Source organism: Pogoniulus pusillus, chromosome 10 (assembly GCF_015220805.1).
Source record: "Pogoniulus pusillus isolate bPogPus1 chromosome 10, bPogPus1.pri, whole genome shotgun sequence".
Classification (NCBI taxonomy): Eukaryota; Metazoa; Chordata; class Aves; order Piciformes; family Lybiidae; genus Pogoniulus; species Pogoniulus pusillus.
The window spans coordinates 12,005,893-12,026,432 of NC_087273.1; the positions used below are offsets into that span (position 1 = coordinate 12,005,893).

A 20,540-nucleotide genomic window follows, 5' to 3' on the forward strand; every position below is an offset into this window, starting at 1 on the left:
TCAGAAATGTGAAAAATCATCCTAGTATTCTTTGTGTTTGAATATGTTTAGAGTTTTGGAATTGAGTTTTAGTCAGTTTGCTGTATCCCTACAGGTATATCCTTCTGTCTGTTTGAGATAGATTGTTGACTCGTTCATTTGGCTTGTGTTTTCTCATTTTTAAAATGTTCCTATTATGTTGTTTTTTGCATGGCTGACTTTATTGTACTTGTTTTAATTTACTTTTTTTTTCCCCACTTCTAATTAAGTTGAATAAAACAGCTTTGGGGATTGCACAATCCAGCTGTCCAAGGGAAGGGTATTTTCAGGTATTTCTGAGAAGAAACAAGTATTCTTTGCCAGAGAACTAATTTATCTCACAGGGAGCTGCTTTTCAGTGTTTCATCTCTCTTGCACTTAGCTAAACAGAATGTATATCAAATTTCAAAATATTTAAATTTGAATAGGTCAAGCAAACAAAAGAACAGGGATGATTATTTTTTAATGAACTTTGCAGAGTGCTTCCACACACCTGTGTAAAGCTGAAACTTGCTAGTTTTTGTAAAATGCATTAGTGGCATTTTGTTGGTGTATTTACAAAGACCCTTCAAGGCTGATGTGAAGTGATGGAAGTCTAACCTTGATATATGCTTTAGAAGAAAACCTTAGTGTGTGCCTACATCTGTTACACTCTGTTCCAAGGCTGCAAGCATAAACACCAGCACAAAATAACTGCTAGGGGGAAGGACATCTTCTCGCACTTCTATTTCTGTTGGAACTCCTGTAGTTAATAGGAATAGTTTCAACTGATACTGAGTAGGGGATGTACTGAAACTTAATAGCCAGAGAAAAAATGCTGGAGTTCTTTAAGTATTTTAAAAAACACTTGTGCAGGGAAAATCACTAGTGAAGATTTTTTTTTCTTGAAACAAAACAAACCTCAAACAAACCAACCAACCAAAATCCCCAAAGCAACCAAAATCAAACAAATAAACCCCAAACCAACCATACAAAACCAACAATGAAAAACTGCAAACCACCACCACCACCACCACAAAAACCCAAACAGACAAAAATAAACAACCCCTCCAGACTCAAGAGCTAGTAACATACTTCTGCTCTCTTGCAACTCACCTCATGCTCCCAGGAAATAATTCTTGTTTCTGAGAAGGAGGTGGACATGAAACATATATATATATATATATTTAAAATCTATCCTGCCTTTTTGTTGTTGTTATGCATAAGCCCTATTAGCTTAAGTTTTGTTGGATAGCAAAGTGCTATCAAACACTTAGAGGTATCTGATGTTGGATATTAAAACCCATTGATATTTTAGTGGCATTAGAAATGCTCTTTATGTGAGAACAGAGCTCCAATTTGAACGTGCAGACAACAACCATGTAGCTCTATAGTAACACTGTGTGGGTAGTGTTGGTGTTAAGCTAACAAGTCTAGGTAATTGTCACAGGCATTTGAAGAAGTTCGTGTTTGAAAATTGCTTGTATGGTGCTTGTGGTGTGCTTTTATGTGAGAAACAGGAGGTCCCTTTTGGAAAATTGGCCTGAAGGTGGTTTGTGTTAAAGCACACTTGCCCAGACCTGCAAACTGGTGCTGTACATTCTGTGTTAGCATGTGCACGTGCGCCTCACTAACATTCCTGGGCGCCTCACCCCTCTGCAAGGTCCATGATGATTTTTGCTGTCTTTTGCTCTTTTCTTTCAAAATGTGTTTTAAGTTTAAATGACACATTTCCATTCCTTCTGATGGTGTTGGTTGGTCAGAGCATGATTTGTATTTAGCTAACAGACTGAGCTCAATCACTAGGCAATGGCAAATGTCTACCCAACAAGCTTCCATTTCTTTCATTCTCATCATCTGTCTTGCAGTTTCTCCACGTGCTGTCTCTGTGTTGTGAGGAGCTTGGGAGTCAGAGTTTCTCACAGCACTCTTGCTTTCTTTATTTCCAGACCTATCTAATGCATTCTTGGTGGAAATTATATCTGTGGAAATTTAATATCTTTTTGTCTTTCTACAATCAGTTTCCAGAGGAGACAGAAATGGACCTTTTGTCTGTAACTATTGACGGTCCCTCCCATTACTCATCTACTAGTGAAGGCTCATGCTCGGTATTTGGTTCACCCAAAACTCCAGTAGTCTTCTCACCCGGCATTCCCTTCCAGCCTGAAGAAGGACGCCGGGATGACAGCTTATCGTCAAGCAGTGAAGACTCTGAGAAGGAGGAGGACCATGAAAGAGAGAGGACCTATTTCTACAGGAAACCACCGTAAGTAATGGTTCTCAGGGAGTACACAGAAATTATGAGAACAGATTTTAAATACTGACATCAAAATGTTGTTACTGATGAAGGGCTGAATTTTGCTTTAAGTATATATGTGGAAGGCAGAGGAGGCTGTGCTCAGCAGAGATGACTGTGAAGGAAGAAGGAATTCTGATCCAAAAAGAAGGCAAGTGTTAGAAATTTCAGGGCTTGTAACAGAATAAAAGAACTTGGAAAGTGAGTTTTTTAAGTCATGGGGCAGGTCTAAATGGTGTCAAATGACAGATCTGTGAAATGTAGCATAACTTCCAGTTTTATCCAGTGATTATGCCTCCAAAAAGTACATGTAAAATAAATAATTTACAAATAAGAAAGTTATTGTATACCCTTGTTCATTTCTTTTCTCAAGTTAGCATTCAAGAAAGGCTTAGTTCTTCGTAGTATTCCATGCAAAGAAAGGATGCTTAGCTATGCGTTGTGTGCTAATGGAAGATGGATCACTGCGTTGCTCTGGATCACAGAAGGCCTTTTCCATAAAAGCTGTTAAAAGATTCTATCTTGAGTGTGGTCATAGTCTAAGAATGCCTCCCTCCATCTGCTGAGGTCAAAGCCATGCTAATATCTAACCCACAACTGTGCCCGTGCAGGAGCACCTCCCGCAAGAAAGCGACGGGCTTTGCTGCCGTCCACCAGCTCTTCACTGAGCGCTGGCCAACAACACCTACCAACAGAAGCGTGACTGGCACCACCACGGAGAGAAATATTGACTTTGAACTTGATATCAGGGTTGAAATTGATTGTGGAAAATGTGTGCTGCACCCTACAATGCTTCAGCAAGAGCATGATGACATTAGTTTACGGAGGTAAGAAGCGTGTTGCTTAGTTGCTTTATGAAGGAGAGGGTATGAGTAGCTTCTTCTGCTTAAGCTGATATTTCTGTCATTAAGTCACAGCCACATCTGCAGTAATTAATGACTCTTAAGCACTGATCTGCTTGAAAAGCATGGAAGATAGATTTGTTACCATCACTTTATTTGTAGCAGCGATAACCTAATTTTTTTTTAACACAGCAATAACTTTGTGCATTTTACTGCCTGAAATAATCACATAAAGAAAGTGATGGAAGATGACTCGATAGAAAAAAGGGAGTAGAGTTCACAGAAAACAGAGTCAAGTCCACACTGAAATGCTTAGTTTTATAGTTGGTACAACAGATTTGGCTTAGACATCTGTAGATTTCTTACTACTAGAAAATATGCTGTTATTAATATGAGTATTAAGCTTGTTTTAGTAACAATCAGGGTATTTATTTCAGGAGCTATGATCGGAGTTCCAGAAGTTTGGATCAAGAGTCTCCTTCAAAAAAGAAGAAATTTCAAACTAATTATGCATCTACCACCCACTTACTCGCAGGCAAAAAAGTGCCATCATCTCTCCAGACAAAATCTAGTGATGTGGAAACGACAGTGTTTTATATTCCTGGGGTGGATGTAAAGGTAAAAGGAGCATGTGACTCAGCAGAGAACTACTTGCTCTTTGCTCAAATATGATTTCAAAGCAAATACACTGTAACAGTATGTATGAGTTGATATATGTGAGCACCTTGGAAAAATCTCTTTCGAGTTCTTAGGGAAGGGATAGATGTAAAGCTCCTATCAAAAGTTGATCATAAATAAAATTGTGTCAGGTGACCCTCCATAACAAACAGCATATGTGATATTATGTAATGAAATCACTTCCATTAGCATTTTCTTGTCTAAAATTAAGCATTTGTTTAATATATAGGTCAAGGAAAATCTGTTCACTGTTGGTAATTCATGGAAAGGGCATCTTAGTCACATAAAGCTCTCTTGCTGTGACTTCTGTGTTGCTTAATGTAGGAGTCTCAGTACTGAACAGTTTTGAGACAGTCTTCTCTCAAACTGTACATTTCCTTTCATTTTATAACCCTTTTTTTTCCTATATCCTAGTAAAATACAGAAACCTGTAGTCTATAGATAATAGATGTAATTCTACAGATGGATCTGTAGTCGATAAACTGTACAGCAGTTGAGCAAGTTGCATGAAGTAAGTTGATCTTTCCTTGCTTTCCAGTTGCACTACAATTCTAAGACTTTAAAGACTGAATCGCCAAATACTTCTCGAGGATCCTCTTTGCCAAGAACTCTTTCCAAAGAGTCCAAGCTGTATGGTATGAAAGATACTGCCACATCTCCTCCTTTATCTAGCACTATCCACAGCAAGGCTAACACCTTACTTCCTCCCCAACCCCCACCCATCCCATCAGGTACTTATAGAGAATAACCTTCTAAAATGATCATTGAGATCTCTTTTGTTCGTGTAATGTACTAGCTTTAGATCTCTCTGCACGTAACCTGACACACTGGATTTACCAAGTCTTAACTTTGGCTACAAACACATGGCCCCAGAAGCATGAATGCAGTTTGTAAAGCTGCATGTCTACAAATCTCTCTCCAGCCCCTCAGTAATATTTCTGTCATAGTCGTCATATCCCAGTGATGGCCTTTCACTGCCGTCTGTATGAAAAGTAAATACTAACTGCTTTATTATTCACAGTAAAAAAAAAATCAGATGAAGCCTTGTTTCCTTATGTTATGCTCTTCAAAGAATTCTTTCAGCTTTTAAGAGCCTTCTGCTACACAAATAATGCGTAAATTATTGCCTTCTGGAACTGCATTATTTCTTGTAGTACTGAAGCAGCTGTTTAGACGTTTGTATTAATCAAAATATCAGCCCAGTGTCTTCAACACTCCCTTAAATAATCATGATTTGATGAACACTAGTTGTAAAAGTTATGTGTTATCTCCAATGATTCCTGTTTTCAAGCAGGAATCTCTTGTTACATCATGTCAGATCTAAAGCTACGTAGATTGCGCCACCAACTTCTGAGACATTCACTCTTCTCTCCATTGGCATCTGAACAGCATTTAAAAAAGTCAAAATGTTGTCAGAATTTGAGCAGAAAAAAATAATAATGAAAAAAACTGAGGGTTTTTTTGTTTGTTCTTATTTTAATCAAAACCAGCAGAGCTGTTAGGAGAGAACAGTGAAATGGGGACACCCTCCTCAATTATCCATGCTCTTGAACCATTAGCTCTTACTTCCTGAAGTGTCTATTCTCTTTGTGACTACCAAACGTTCTTTACTGTAGGCTTATACCACTTTTCTTCAGTTTCATTCTGTATTTTCAGATCTTCTTTCTGGTCTTTGCTCTACATTTGGTGGGGGGGGGGGCTTATGGAAATAATACTTGTATGATGTCTCCTCAAACTAGAAATTGCAATTACTGTATTTAGGCATTGTGCTTTTATAATTATTTATTCATTCTGATTTGTTTTGAAACACATTTATTGTTATTTATATTAATTTTCTCTATTACTGTTCCTTTGGAATGAAAACCCATCTTCTCTTATTGTCACTGGTCTCCAGCAAGAGCAAAATAGGACCATCTAGTCAGAAGCATTAGGCAGAACACTTTGCATAGAATGAAAATTCAGTGCTTGTTTTATTTAGGAAATGGAAGGATTTTTAAGCTCTGTTTTAATTATTTAGTTAATGCTTCTATTTTTCTTGGAGAATTAAAATCAGTATCTTTATGTAGCTTTTCATTCCACTAGTGGTACTTCAGAGAGACTGGTACTAATACTTTCTGTGCATATTTTTATGCTTTGGTGAGCACGGATCCAAGTGCTAGCCTCTTCCACAGATTAAGAAGGCAGCAAGATTTAGCCTGGATGTAAGGCAAAACTTTTTTACAGTGAGTATGGTTGAACACTGGCCCAGGTTGTCCAAAGAAGTGGTAGATGTCCCATCCCTGAAAACATTCATGGTCAGGTTGGACAAAGCTTGCTCTGAGCAACCTGATCTAGTTGAAGGTCATAGAATCGTAGAATCAGCCAGTTTGGAAGAGATCTCAAAGCTCATCCAGTCCAACCTATCACCCAGCCCTATCCAATCAATTAGACCATGGCACTAAGTGCCTTATCCAGTCATTTCTTGAACACCTTCAGGGACAGCAACTCCACCACCTCCCTGGGCAGCCCATTCCAGTGGCAAATCCTTCTTGAAGAACTTCCTCCTAACATCCAGCCTATACCTCCCCTGTCACAATTTATCATAGACTCATAGAATCAACTGGGTTGGAAGAGACCTCCAAGATCATCCAGTCCAACCTATACAAGACTTAGCAACATCCTTGAACTCTTCCTGGCATACCTCCCCTTTTTTTCCAAAGGTTATCACCTCTTTTTTATCTTTAATTCCTTCAGAAGCTCCTTGCCCATCCAGTCTGGCTGCCTCCCTTGTTGGCTTAGAATCATAGAATCATAGAATCAACCAGGTTGGAAGAGACCTCCAAGATCATCGAGTCCAACCTATCACCCAGCCCTAGCCAGTCAACTAGACCATGGCACTGAGTGCCTCATCCAGTCTTTTCTTGAAGACCCCCAGGGACGGTGCCTCCACCACCTCCCTGGGCAGCCCATTCCAATGGGAAATCACTCTCTCTGTGAAGAACTTCTTCCTAACATCCAGCCTATACCTACCCTGGCACAACTTGAGACTGTGTCCCCTTGTTTTATTGCTGGTTACCTGGGAGAAGAGGCCAACCCCCACCTGGCTACAATGCCCCTTCAGGTAGTTGTAGACAGTAATAAGATCACCCCTGAGCCTCCTCTTCTCCAGGCTAAACAACCCCAGTTCCCTCAACCTCTCCTCATAGGATTTGTGTTCCAGGCCCCTCACCAGCTTCGTTGCCCTTCTCTGGACATGCTCCAGCACCTCAACATCTTTCTTGAATTGAGGGGCCCAGAACTGGACACAGTACTCAAGGTGTGGCCTGACCAGTGCTGAGTACAGGGGAAGAATAACCTCCCTTGTCCTACTGGCCACACTGTTCCTGATGCAGGCCAGGATGCCATTGGCTCTCTTGGCCACCTGGGCACACTGCTGGCTCATCTTCAGCTTACTATCTATCAGTACCCCCAGGTCCCTTTCTTCCTGGCTGCTCTCCAGCCACTCAGTCCCCAGCCTGTAGCACTGCTTGGGGTTATTGTGGCCGAAGTGCAGAACCCTGCACTTGGCCTTGTTAAATCTCATCCCATTGGCCTCTGCCCACCCATCCAGCCTGTCCAGGTCCCTCTGCAGGGCTCTCCTATCTTCCAACAGATCAACACCTGCTCCCAGCTTGGTGTCATCTGCAAACTTACTGATGCTGGACTCAATGCCCTCGTCCAGATCATCAATAAAGATATTGAACAGGACTGGGCCCAGCACTGATCCTTGGGGAACACCACTTGTGACTGGCTGCCAACTGGATGTGGCACCATTCACCACCACTCTCTGAGCTCTGCCATCCAGCCAGTTCTTGATCCAGCACAGAGTGAATCTGTCCAAACCATGAGCTGCCAGCTTGGCTAGGAGCTTCTTGTGGCAGACAGTGTCAAAGGCTTTGCTGAAGTCCAAGTAGACTACATCCACAGCCTTCCCCACATTCACCAGGCGGGTAACCTGATCATAAAAGGAGATCAGGTTGGTGAGGCAGGACCTGCCCTTCCTAAACCCATGCTGGCTGGGCCTGATCCCTTGGCTATCCTGTAGGTGCTTTGTGATGGCACCCAAGATGACCTGTTCCATGACCTTGCCTGGCACTGAGGTCAGGCTCACAGGTCTGTAGTTTTCTGGCTCCTCCTTACGACCCTTCTTGTGTATGGGAATCACATTGGCCAGCTTCCAGTCTTCAGGGACCTCTCCAGTGAGCCAGGACTGCTGATAAATGATGGAGAGTGGCTTGGCCAGCTCAGCTGCCAGCTCTCTCAGCACCCTAGGGTGGATCCCATCCGGTCCCATGGACTTGTGAGGATCCAAGTGACTTAGCAGATCCCTTACTGCTTCCTCATGGATTAGAGGGGGACTGTACTGGTCCCTGACTCCATCCACCACTTCAGGAGTCCAGCTGTCCTGGAGACAACCTGTCCCACTAGTGAAGATTGAGGCAAAGAAGGTGTTAAGCACCTCTGCCTTTTCCTCATCTTCCAGTACAATGGCACAGCTGCTCCTGTGCCTCCAGGAGTTCTTTCTTGAAGTAGGTCCAACCTTCCTGGACCCCTTTGTTTTTGAGGGCTGTTTCCCAAGGAACTTTCTGAGTTAGTTCCTTAAATAGGCTGAAGTCTGCCCTGAGGAAGTCCAGTGTGGAGGTTCTGTTGCTGCCCCTCCTGGTTTCACCATATATTGAAAACTCTGTAATTCCATGGTCACTGGAACCCAGGCAGCCTCTGACCACTACATTCCCCCACAAGCCCCTCTCTATTTGTAAGCAGAAGGTCAAGCAGGGCTGCACCCCTGGCTCACATAACAGCTGGGATAAGAAGTTGTCTTCCACACACTCTAGAAACCTTCTAGACTGCCCTTTCTCTGCAGCATTGAAGTCCCAGAATATTCAAGTAACTTGAAACTGTCCCCCCTCATTCTGGTTGGACTGGATGACTTCTAAAGGCCCCTTCTAACCCAAACCAGTCTATGGTTCTTGAACGTTATTACTTTATGCTCTGGCTAGCTCAGAGCTTTTGAAAACACTACTTTAGGGTCTTTAGTTATTCTTTGTTTAAATTCAGTGAGTGTTGCCATTTACAGTTTGAATTCTGTGAGGTATTTTCTCAGTTTAAACTTACTTTCTTCCTAGGTTATTGTATTTCTTTTTCCTAATTTCACTTTGATTTCCAGGCAGCTGCAGTTACTTTGGATCATGTATGTGGAGAAGAATTGTGTGTGTCTGAGTTGAGTGAAGCAGGGCTAAGAACAGATGCAATGGACTTGATTTTGCATGGATTTCTTAGCTAAAACTTGTGGCTTAATTTTTTCTAACCAATCTGATTTATGTCTTTTCAGATTATTATATAGGGAATTGGAGGAAACAGCTGTTAGTTATGAAGTAACTTCTAATGTTTATCAGTTATGGTTGAGTGGTATCACATGAGACAAATGTCTCTTTTAAATGTTACAGCCAAAGGGAAAGGAAGCGGTGGAGTGAAAACGGCTAAACTGTATGCATGGGTAGCACTCCAGTCATTGCCAGAGGAAATGGTGATTAGCCCATGCCTGCTGGACTTTCTAGAGAAAGCTCTTGAAACCATTCCAATTACACCCATTGAAAGGAATTACACAGGTCAGTTCAGATTTATATTCTAGACCCTTTCTCTGTCTTGTCTTCTGGTGGCATTGAGCTCCAGTTAAATTCCACTTTCTAATGAATTCTTGTACTTGTTAAAAGCTGTTAGTTCACAGGATGAAGACATGGGACAATTCGATATACAAGACCCCTTAGAAGAGTCCACAACATCATTAGTCTCATCCTCAACATCAGCATATTCATCCTTCCCAGTAGATGTGGTGGTTTATGTACGAGTTCAGGTGAGGTTTTAACTCCACATTCAGTGTAGTAACTTCAGTCATAGTCCTTGAGACAATCCATGCTTCTAAGTTTGCTCTTTGAAAAAGAATGAATGTTTTAAAGTGTTCTTTCTGAACTGTCAGTGTCTAGTGTACCTTAGTCCCTTGAAGGCCAAAGAAATGAGCTGCTTGGAGAAGTCACAATAATTAGAAATGCTCAGAACTTTTACTTTTTTCTTGTCCCTTGCTTGAAAATACCTTTCATAACTAGAATGCCTAGCCACTGTTTACGTGTACCATTGCAAGACACAAATAACAATTACCTTTTTCTCACGTGATGTGGAAAATAAAGGAATGTGCCTGCCCTCTGCTGCATCCAGGCTTCCTGTATTTTAATTTTAAAATTAATTTTAAAAGGGCTTTCTTGAAGTTAATGTATCTGTATAAACTTGTATAGAGTTACCTTACTGGTTTTAAGTCCAATCTGAAAAGGCTGTGATTTGCTTGGATATAAAAACTAAATGCATAGCCATTATAAGCCAAATTTGGCATGTTTAGAAGAATTGCATCTTTGTGCATTGAATGCTTTACTTTCTTTCTGTCTTTCAGCCCTCTCAAATCAAGTTCAGTTGCTTGCCAGTATCCAGAGTTGAATGCATGCTGAAGCTGCCTTCCCTGGATCTTGTTTTCTCTTCAAATCGAGGAGAACTGGAAACATTAGGCACAACGTACCCATCAGAAAATGTGTCAGTTGGTGGCAATACTTCACAGAGCAGCTCAAAGAATTCCATTAGTAAATCTGGAGCACCAGGTGGTATGTGTATCAATGTTTATCCTACGTACAGTGTGCAAGTTATTTAATATAGTGTTCTCTTGTCTATAACTGGACCAGAAGATAAGATTTTACACACCTTAAGGCTGAAGACTTTTATGTATTAGTGAGTTCAGTAGAATTTCTTCCTGGTGTATCAGTTTCCTATAAAAGCCTGCACACAGAGAAGGTATATTGGAGTTGTTCTTGCATGGGCTAAACGAGTTATCTCGTATGAAAGGCTAGCATCAATACACAGACTGTTGTCAGTGTGGGCTGTTTAATATTGCAGTTAGGAGTCAGTATTTCATATTCGAGATGCGTTTGTACTAAAACTAACTTTTGACCAAAATCTCTTTGACTTCAGGTTCCTCACCTGGACTAGGCAGCCCTCTTGGCAGGACACGGCACAGCAGCAGTCAGTCAGATCTGACAACGTCGAGCAGCAGCTCCTCAGGCCTGAGCTTCACTGCCTGCATGTCAGACTTCTCGCTTTATGTGTTCCATCCATATGGAGCTGGAAAACAAAAGTCTGCTGTTACTGTTCTAACCCCTGGATCAGGAGCCTTAGGTACACAATGAGCTTTTTGTTGCTTTAATGAACACAGTTCAAGTTTGGTGTGGTTTTCTGAACTGAAGATTGGAAAAGGTCACAGAAGATTAAGCTTTTTCCTTTCTGATTCTAGGTAACGTGGACGAGGAGCCAACATCGGTCACTGGCCGGAAAGATTCTTTGAGCATTAACCTTGAGTTTGTCAAGGTCAGCCTGTCACGGATAAGGCGTTCAGGAGGTTCCTCCTTTTTTGAGAGTCAAGCTGCAAGCAAAGCCACCAGCAAGATCGATACTACACTGATAAACATATCTGGTAAATGCTTGCTGCATCTCACTCCCATCAGTTCAGCTAACTGTAGAACTGCCACTCCAGTGGTAGCCTTCTACCCTCAGCAGTTTTTTAAGATGTTATATGGCAGCCATCTATTCATAGTGTGTAATCAATTTTTTGTCACTCCTGAGAGTTTACAACTATGTGCATATCATTTTTTTCTTTCAGCTGTCTGTGATATAGGATCTGCTTCTTTTAAGTACGATATGCGCCGACTCAGCGAGATTCTCGCCTTCCCAAGGGCTTGGTATAGGAGAAGCATTGCTAGGCGCCTTTTTCTGGGTGATCAGACAATAAACCTGCCAGGTGAGATACTGCTTCTTCTTGTACAAGGGCATTAGAACAGGAATATAAGCATTTATTACCTGTGAATTGTTCTGTCTGTGCGTATGTGACTAGATGCAAATGTGTTAATCTTCACTCCATAGGCAGTCAAATAAATTTAGTAGAAAATTCTAGAAAGGAGAAAAGGAAAATTTCTAAAATAGGTCACTAAATTACTTTGAGGTCTTAAATTAACAAAAGCAGTAGAAAACCTTTAGTTGCAATAAAGTAAATACATTCTTCAATTCAAGAGAGATGTTGAGGTGCTGGAAGGTGTCCAGAGAAGGGCGACAAAGCTGGTGAGGGGCCTGGAACACAAACCCTATGAGGAGAGGCTGAGGGAGCTGGGGTTGTTTAGCCTGGAGAAGAGGAGGCTCAGGGGGACCTCACTGCTGTCTACAACTACCTGAAGGGAGGTTGTAGCCAAGTAGGGGGTTGGTCTCTTCTCCCAGGCAACCAGCAATAGAACAAGGGGACACAGTCTCAAGTTGTGCCGGGGTAGGTATAGGCTGGATGTTAGGAGGAAGTTCTTCCCAGAGAGAGTGATTTCCCATTGGAATGGGCTGCCCAGGGAGGTGGTGGAGGCACCGTCCCTTGAGGTCTTTAAGAAAAGCCTGGCTGAGGCACTTAGTGCCGTGGTCTAGTTGACTGGATAGGTCTGGGTGCTAGGTTGGCCTGGGTGATCTTGGAGGTCTCTTCCAACCTGGCTGATTCTATGATTCTATGATACTTAGTCTGTAGAGGAGATCATTAAACACAAACAAAATAATTTTTGTGCCTTTCCTGTGCTGCTTTCTTTTTCTAGTAGCATCGGGTCCTGGAACACCAGATTCAATTGAAGGGGTAAGCCAGCACCTTTCACCTGAGTCATCACGGAAAGCATACTGCAGGACGTGGGAGCAGCCCTGCCAGTCTGCTTCATTTACACACATGGCACAGTCACCTAATGTCTTTGGTGAACATAACGCAAGCAACAGTATGTCCCCAGGGACAGCATCTCATAGCTTGAAGTCTCCAGCTGTTACAAGATCCAGGAGTGTGTCTGACTCTTCAGTGCCTCAGAGAGGTTAGTGGACAAGGCTTTCTTAAGGTTTCTTGAAGCATTTCCATGAGTTGGATGAATAAAGTATGTCATTACTCTTTGTAGAAAGCAACCATCACTGCTCCTTGGGGGTGGAGTCAATGGCACAGAGAGAGGAAAATGTCTGAATGGGATGAATTAAATGGTAGTTTGTTAGCATACTTTCTACAAACATGAGATTCCTTTACTAGAGCAAGAGCTACTTAGCTGGGATTAGAGGAGTTCTACAGCTTAATTTGATGGCTTTGTCATCTTCTTGGTTCTCTGTTCTCATCCAAGCAATTACCAGGCTCTTAAGCAGAGGGTCAATATCACAGCTCATAGGTGAGGTCATTTCATGTTTGGACTCATTCTAAGAAGTCTAAATATGGGTAACCTCTACGTAAGAAATAAAATAGGTTTTATTTTCTTCTGCTGCAAATATTTTATGTAGTAGGAGTGGCTCTGTGGAGTATTTATGGCATTAGATACAGGAGATTTAGAAGTGTTGTGCTTGTTCTAATCTAGGGAAAATGTAAGAGAAGAAAGGACAGGTATTTTTTCTGTTAGAATGCAAGCATGATGCTATATATGAAAGGTTTTTAGGAGAAAACACAGATGGAGAAGGATTTACAGTTGGTAGGGTGCCTTGATAGGAAGTGCAATTTTGCACTGACTTTTGAGAGTATTGCCACGATTTTTGTGAGTGGAAAATCCTCAGAGTTAGGGTTCTGACTTGGTGCTTGTTCAAATCACTGCTACCTCAATATTCAAATACTAATAATTAATTTTCTGAATACACTGCTATTTTTAAACAGCTCAGTAAATTAAAAAATGCTCTTGTGTGACTTCCTGCAAAGGAAAAAAAATCCTTTTAAAGGTACTAGTAGAAATAAATTATTAAATTCTCTGAGAACTAAAGCAACACATTGCAAACTCTCTAAGTCTACTTTTTCCTCACTCATAGTTGTGTGGTGCTGCTTAACTATGGTGTCAGTCTGCCATTTAGTGATATATACAGCAGATTTTCCTAGTATATGGATGAATATTTAATATTTTTGTCTACTTTTTTTGTTTAGATACTCTCTCAAAAACATCAACTCCATTTAATAAGTCCAGTAAAGCTGGAAGCCAGCAAGGAACACCATGGGAGACACTGGTTGTATTTGCTATGAACCTCAAACAGTTAAATGTTCAAATGAATATGAGCAATGTAATGGGCAATACTACGTAAGTATAAGACAAGATCAAGCCTGTTCTGGGGACCAAAAAATCCCCTTTTCCCCACAGATTATTGACAGCCTCTTGTCTTCTAGCTTTAAAAGCCAAGCTTTATCAGTTTTGAATAGTGAAACTCCTCAAGTGTAGTGGTAGCTGTTTAATCCTGAAGTCACATATAGCTTAATAAACAAATATAAATAAATGTTTAGTTTCTCTTTTGACAGCCTGGCAAACTGGTGTCTACTTTCACTTCTGTTCTAGGTGGACCACCAGTGGTTTGAAAAGTCAAGGTCGTCTATCTGTGGGGAGTAGCAGAGACAGGGAAATCAGCATGTCTGTTGGCTTGGGAAGATCACAGCTGGACTCCAGAGGGGGAGTTGTTGGTGGTACCATAGATGTTAATACCCTGGAGATGGTGGGTAAGTTGGAAAGCTCTCACTGAAAAACTGAAGAGTAGCACACTTTGTGAACGGGCTAGTGTAGAAAACTTTGGATTCTTGCTTGTGCATTCTGATTATGAAACACACTTGGAACTGATGGGATAGTCTCTGATTCAAGCTCAGGGTTTGCTTTAAAATTGCATTACTTCATTATGGAACTCTCCAGCCCCCTTCAGCTGTCTGGACAGATGGCAGCTGAATGATTTGACAGCATTTCAGTGTATTCTAGAATTTCACAAGAGCTTACAGTCTGGGAAGTGCAAAACTGCTTTGCTTTGGAAGGAGCCTGGGTGTTCAGAGCACCACAGCGCTGTGACCTCCCTATGCATCTGGAAGAAACCAGTGCTCTCTCAGCCCTTCTGTAATATGTGGGTGGCATAAGGGTGATACCATTGGAAAAAAAAAATTCCTGTATTTCAGTATTGCTTTGGTTCTATTTCAGCTCATATTTCTGAGCATCCAAACCAACAGCCCAATCATAAAATTCAGATCACCATGGGTTCCACTGAAGCACGTGTTGATTATATGGGATCCAGTATCCTCATGGGAATCTTCAGTAATGCTGACCTTAAACTACAAGATGAATGGAAAATTAATCTGTATAATGCTTTGGACTCAAGCATGTCTGATAAAAGGTAAACTGCTTTCTGTGTTTTAAATGTGTAATGTCAGATAAGATCAAATTCTGCCTATATGTTTTATATCTAGAAGTGTGTCTAATAGATAGCAAAAAGGATAGGGCTGGTGGATAGGTTGGACTGGATGATCTCGGAGGTCTCTTCCAACCTGGTTGATTCTATGATTCGAAGTTCATTGTTTTGGTTTGCTGTTTGGTGGAATTTTTTTTGTTGTTGTGAGTAGGAAATAGATTAATTGGTAATGTTCCTCTTACTTTTAAAATACAGTGAGATATTTGTCCATGGGGACTTGAAATGGGATATCTTCCAAGTGATGATTTCAAGATCGACTACACCAGACCTAATAAAAATAGGAATGAAACTCCAGGAGTTCTTTACTCAGCAGTTTGATACAAGCAAGCGAGCTCTGTCCACCTGGGGACCTGTTCCTTATCTCCCTCCCAAGACAGTGGCCAACAACTTAGAGAGAAGCTCACATGAGCAATGTAAGTCATACAAAAAAGGGTGATCTGCCCAAGGAGGATGTTTTTGTAGCAAAAATTCATCTGAGCAACTTTACATGTGCAAGTATGTCTATTTGACTTGAAATTAGTACACTTGCCTGTGAACTTCTTAGTTCATATACTCTTTCAAAAACCTCAACATCAACTCCATTTAGTAGACCTGGGATGCAATAACAAGCTAACTTATTTTCAGATTTTAGTTAAAAATATAGAGATTTGCTTAAAAAATACAACATTTTTGCAGTTTTCAGTATTTCAATGCACTTCTCAAAACAATTTTCAGGTTCTCTTTTGAGGTCTGTTTCACAAAACCCCCCACGTTTCTGCCTTGCATTGCAGTGGGAGTGTGATGTTATTCTCAGTTAATCATGACCTTGAACTATAATTTGTCTGAACATAATGAGTCATTGATTCCCAAGTGTTCAGGTATTCTTAAGCTGCAACCATCTTAGAGCATGAAGATGAAACCATGTCAGTGAAGGAGATTAGAAAATACAATTCATAATTCTGTGTTTGTTAAAAATACCAATATGGCAACAATCTTTCCTTTGTCTGTTTCCTAAAGTTCCTTCTTGTTGTTGCATGTTTACTTTCCAGTGTTGGATGCAGCCCATCATCGCCACTGGCCAGGAGTTCTGAAAGTGCTGTCTGGATGCCATATATCCTTGTTTCAGATGCCACTGCCAGAAGATGGAATGCAGTTTGGAGGATCCATGAGCCTGCACGGAAACCATATGACACTGGCTTGTTTTCATGGTCCTAATTTCCGCTCAAAATCGTGGGCCTTATTTCACCTTGAAGAACCCAATATTGCATTTTGGACAGAAGCCCAGAAAGTTTGGGAAGATGGTAATTTCAACTGTTTCCTCACATGTCTCAATTCCTTTAAATGAGTTATAATTTGTGTAAGAAGAAATGAAAGAAAATCTTGGATTCTTTCAATATGGATCAAGACTATTTCCCAAAAATATATCACTGTGATGGTTTGGGTGTTCCCTGCCCCCCCACAGTTTAGAATCCACCCAGGCTAGACTCAATTGGCTCTGGAAATAGGAATGAAGGTTATATTTACAGCTAGCACAATATACAAGCAGATATTTACAGTATATACAGTTATAGACAGAAATATACAAGGTAAAAAGGTAATACAGAAACACAACTCCCCCTCCCAGAAACCTGAGTCCCCAGGAGGGGCTCTCAACCACCCCTTCACCTTCCCCCTAACCCTCTCAACCTTACCCCAGTCCCAAGGAAGAGTGGAGGTTCGGCCAGGGGGTTAGGAAGCAAAGTGGGTTAGTCCAAAATGGAGGATGAGGTTAGAGAGTAAGATGCAGCTCAGACAGCAGCCCAAGTGAGAGACTCCCTTATCTATGTTTTGCTTTTATTCTTATACATCTCAGCAAGCCTATGAGAGAAGTAGACATCACCATTGTTTTCCTTTCACAGTTTATAATCTAGGTCTTATCACCAAAACATTCTAGCTAGCTTCAAACTAGCACAATCACCTAAAGTAATAATCTATTCCTTGTGCATTTTTACCACAGCTTGTTTTATTTGTGGAATAATGCAAAGTATTTTTGGCAATGCACTAGCTATGTCCCTGATAATATGCCTTGTTAATTGCAGGTCTGTGTTTATGTAGTCCTTTAGTGTCAGTATGTTGAATTTTTATGGTCTTACTGCTTATATTTGTCTTCAAAATGAGAGTTTTTTACTGTCTAAAATCCTGAGGATTTAATTGTTGTGTTGTTTGCAAGCTTTCTGCCAGTTTCAATGCTACTGGCATACTAATTATTCATGTTAAATACCTGTATGAGGAGAGAAGAGTGAGAGGAGAAATCCTTCTCCCTTTACCAAGCTATTGTTTCAGTTATTTTTCCCTCTCTCATCCCATGCTGCCCACACCTTCATTGCAGGTATTAGTGAACACTCCACCTATATTGTGCAAACCCTGGACTTTCATCTGGGCCATAACACCATGGTCACCAAACCCTGTGGAGCCCTCGAAAGCCCCATGGCAACAATCACAAAGATAACAAGGCGCCGCCATGAAAACCCTCCTCATGGAGTTGCCAGCGTGAAAGAGTGGTTCAATTATGTTACAGCCACGAGGAATGAAGGTTAGACATATGTTTGTTAAGTTTGGGGACTGTTTTTTTGCCAGGTGGTGCAGATTGTGCTGTTGGAAAGCTGTGACATTTCAAATTAGGTACAGGGAGAAGGGAATTAGAAATAATGGAAGCTTTTTTGTCTTGAGAGCCTTATGGTGAACTGCAGAGTGAAGCACAGCAGCATGCTGAACAGCTGAAGTGTCACTGAACTAAGCCCTTTTCAAAAGTAAAGACAAAATGTTCTATTAGTGTACAAGAGGTTTATGTATCTGGCACTGCAGAGGTTCTAGTCTTTTCCTGTTTCACTACGTGCAAAAATAATTGTTTCACGTTCAGTCACGATCTTGTAACGTACAGATTCACAGACTGCATTGGGTTGGAAGGGACCTTCAAAGGTCATCTTGTCCAATCCCCCTGCAGTCAGCAGGGACGCATTGAGTCTGATCTTGAATGTCTCAAAGGACATCAGGAATTTCCTCTTTTCCATGCAGAGTTAAACTTGCTTCGAAATGTTGATGCTAACAACCCAGAGAGCAGTACGACAGTGAAAAGCTCTAGTCTGCTAAGTGGCTTCAGAGGTGGCTCCAGTTACAACCATGAAACTGAAACCATCTTTGCATTGCCAAGGATGCAGCTGGATTTCAAATCTATTCATGTTCAGGAGCCCCAAGAGCCTTCATTACAAGGTGCAGTAAAGTTAATTTGTTTTATCTTGATCCAGAGCTGTTTGTCATAAATGAGGAACTAAATAGAATGCTTCCACACTGATAAGAGCATTTAACCTAAGAACTACTGCAGATCTGCAAGAAAAGGATACCATTTCATCACAAAATGTAGAGGGAATTCTGTTGGGAAAGTGAAGATCTAGTTCAGAGACTGGTCATTCCTCCCCATGAGAAATTAATACAAACATTTCAGGTCCAGTGGCCTTTTCCAAGGGGCTGATTTTCTGGTTTTTATTCAAATGTTAAAGAGACCATTGCGAAAAAGGGAATATGAAATGGGAACTTCAACTTTATGCTTTTCACTTCAAAGTGTTATCTGCAGATAACAGTTTGAAGTGGAGGGAAGTAAGATTTCTAAAAGCTTAAGATGTTAATTTCTGAAGTTGTAAAGCACTAATTGTGGTTCTTCCCCTCTTCTGAGCCTCTGGTTCAGTAAAAGCAATGTTGTTTTCAAATGATTTGCATTCCAATTCCATGTGTGTTTATGCATATTGTATATACTTAAAAGTGTGTAAATACTATTTTTATCTGACTGTAGATACAAATGTTAAACCAAAGGTGGAATGCAGCGTGGTAACAGAGTTTACAGACCACATCTGTGTAACTATGGATGCCGAATTGATTATGTTTCTGCATGACTTGGTATCTGCTTATCTAAAAGAAAAAGAGAAAGGTAAGTTTTTTATGAGGTAACACTCACCTGACATTCTGCAGTTACAAAGCTATTTAATAGTAAATATTTTCAAACTTCTAAATAGAGTTGGCTTGTTAAAAATTGAAATAATTGATTAAAGAAAAGGTCTCTAACTTCTATTTGATTGAAATAAAAATGAATAGTATGAAATCTGGACTTACTGCTATGAAATGACGATTACCTCTTGGCTCAATCTCTAAGGGAAATTTAAATGTGTGATAACAGAAAGTGTTTTCTGGGTTCTTTCACCGTGAAAGCCAAGAAGTATTCTGTCAGTTCTCAAGTGCAACATGGTTTGGGAAACACTTGAGCTGATGTTAAGTCAGATCCTGTAGGACTGGAGGCAGCGTAGGTGCAGACAATCATGCAAACCTTGGAATGTCGCTACACTGACACACCACTGCTGTGCAGGGGGTTGTGCCTGGGTCTCTGCCTGACACTTTGCTGCAAAGTGTAGGTTCAAAAATAATTCTGTCATCACCAATGCAGCACCTATGTGTAGCATGCAGTGGAGAACAGACATACTCCTGGATTTCTCTTCTTTCTTTACTACTGAGCTTGTAGCTCAGCAGTACAAGCACTACTGTGCTTGTACTCTGAGTACATCTTGCTCCTGCATTAGAAAGAATATGGATGCTTTGGACTGTCAGAAAGGATTCTTCCATTCCTGTGTTATCTAATGTCTATTATCAGGGTGCTTTTTACTAGCACTTGGTTCAGACCAAAACCATTTGCCAGAAATTCTACAAAATTGAAACAGATGGATCTTTCTTTTTTTGAGATTAGTGTTTTTGTTTTCTTTTAATGATGTACAAAGAGAATTCAAGTGAGATGCTAACGAGCAACTCCTCAGGGTGTTTGTTCTCTCTCCATTCTGTAGCAATTTTTCCTCCTCGCATTTTGGCTGCTCGCCCAGGGCAGAAAAACTCTGTTGGTGCTCTAGAAGACAGCTCCACTGACAAAGAGGCAGAAGAAAGCATTTCTTACACTACAGTTGACTGGAGAGAATTTATGTGCAATACTTGGCATTTGGAACCCACGCTCAGGTAACAAACTGGCTTCTCTGCAGTGTTTCTAGATATGCATTTTCCTTTTGTCTTTGGATATTGTCCTGCAACGGCACCAGCGCTTCCAAGCTGATGCTGTTCAGCTCCAAAGAGGATCAACCATGTCAATTCTGTCAGAGATACACCTTTGGCTGTGTTACTAGGAAAGATACCATCTTGCAGTTCTACATTTTTAGCATTCTAGTTAAGCAGTTCAGCAGTCTTTAAGCAGTCACCACAAAATAAAAAAAACACTGGATGCTAGTTGCTATATGGCAGTTTAAACTTAGCAGAAAAGATGGTGTGTATAGAAGCAGCACACTGCTCTCAGTATCTGCTTCTGATTACTCAAAATTAGTTTTGTCTGTGTCAGAGGTTGTATTTTTACCTCTGCTGACACTGCTGGAGTACCTGAGTGT

At 40.9% G+C, this 20,540-nt stretch overlaps 1 protein-coding gene across 11 annotated transcripts in view; it reads left to right on the top strand.

The window, feature by feature from the left end:
• BLTP1 (bridge-like lipid transfer protein family member 1) overlaps nucleotides 1-20,540 on the top strand; it is a 115,321-nt gene that overhangs the window by 93,769 nt on the left and 1,012 nt on the right. For 5 of the 11 annotated variants that reach the window (XM_064149935.1, XM_064149924.1, XM_064149927.1 and 2 more), the window contains 21 exons: nucleotides 249-308; nucleotides 2,019-2,263; nucleotides 2,905-3,120; nucleotides 3,573-3,753; nucleotides 4,352-4,544; nucleotides 9,279-9,440; nucleotides 9,546-9,685; nucleotides 10,274-10,478; nucleotides 10,843-11,046; nucleotides 11,162-11,341; nucleotides 11,528-11,665; nucleotides 12,489-12,749; nucleotides 13,823-13,973; nucleotides 14,226-14,383; nucleotides 14,847-15,039; nucleotides 15,310-15,527; nucleotides 16,143-16,394; nucleotides 17,462-17,665; nucleotides 18,148-18,342; nucleotides 18,920-19,054; nucleotides 19,956-20,121. In XM_064149935.1, coding sequence (XP_064006005.1) covers nucleotides 249-308; nucleotides 2,019-2,263; nucleotides 2,905-3,120; nucleotides 3,573-3,753; nucleotides 4,352-4,544; nucleotides 9,279-9,440; nucleotides 9,546-9,685; nucleotides 10,274-10,478; nucleotides 10,843-11,046; nucleotides 11,162-11,341; nucleotides 11,528-11,665; nucleotides 12,489-12,749; nucleotides 13,823-13,973; nucleotides 14,226-14,383; nucleotides 14,847-15,039; nucleotides 15,310-15,527; nucleotides 16,143-16,394; nucleotides 17,462-17,665; nucleotides 18,148-18,342; nucleotides 18,920-19,054; nucleotides 19,956-20,121 — 3,857 coding nt within the window. The remainder of the gene's footprint in view (nucleotides 1-248; nucleotides 309-2,018; nucleotides 2,264-2,904; nucleotides 3,121-3,572; nucleotides 3,754-4,351; nucleotides 4,545-9,278; nucleotides 9,441-9,545; nucleotides 9,686-10,273; nucleotides 10,479-10,842; nucleotides 11,047-11,161; nucleotides 11,342-11,527; nucleotides 11,666-12,488; nucleotides 12,750-13,822; nucleotides 13,974-14,225; nucleotides 14,384-14,846; nucleotides 15,040-15,309; nucleotides 15,528-16,142; nucleotides 16,395-17,461; nucleotides 17,666-18,147; nucleotides 18,343-18,919; nucleotides 19,055-19,955; nucleotides 20,122-20,540) is intronic. The other 6 variants (XM_064149925.1, XM_064149929.1, XM_064149932.1 and 3 more) reach the window with 6 other exon arrangements.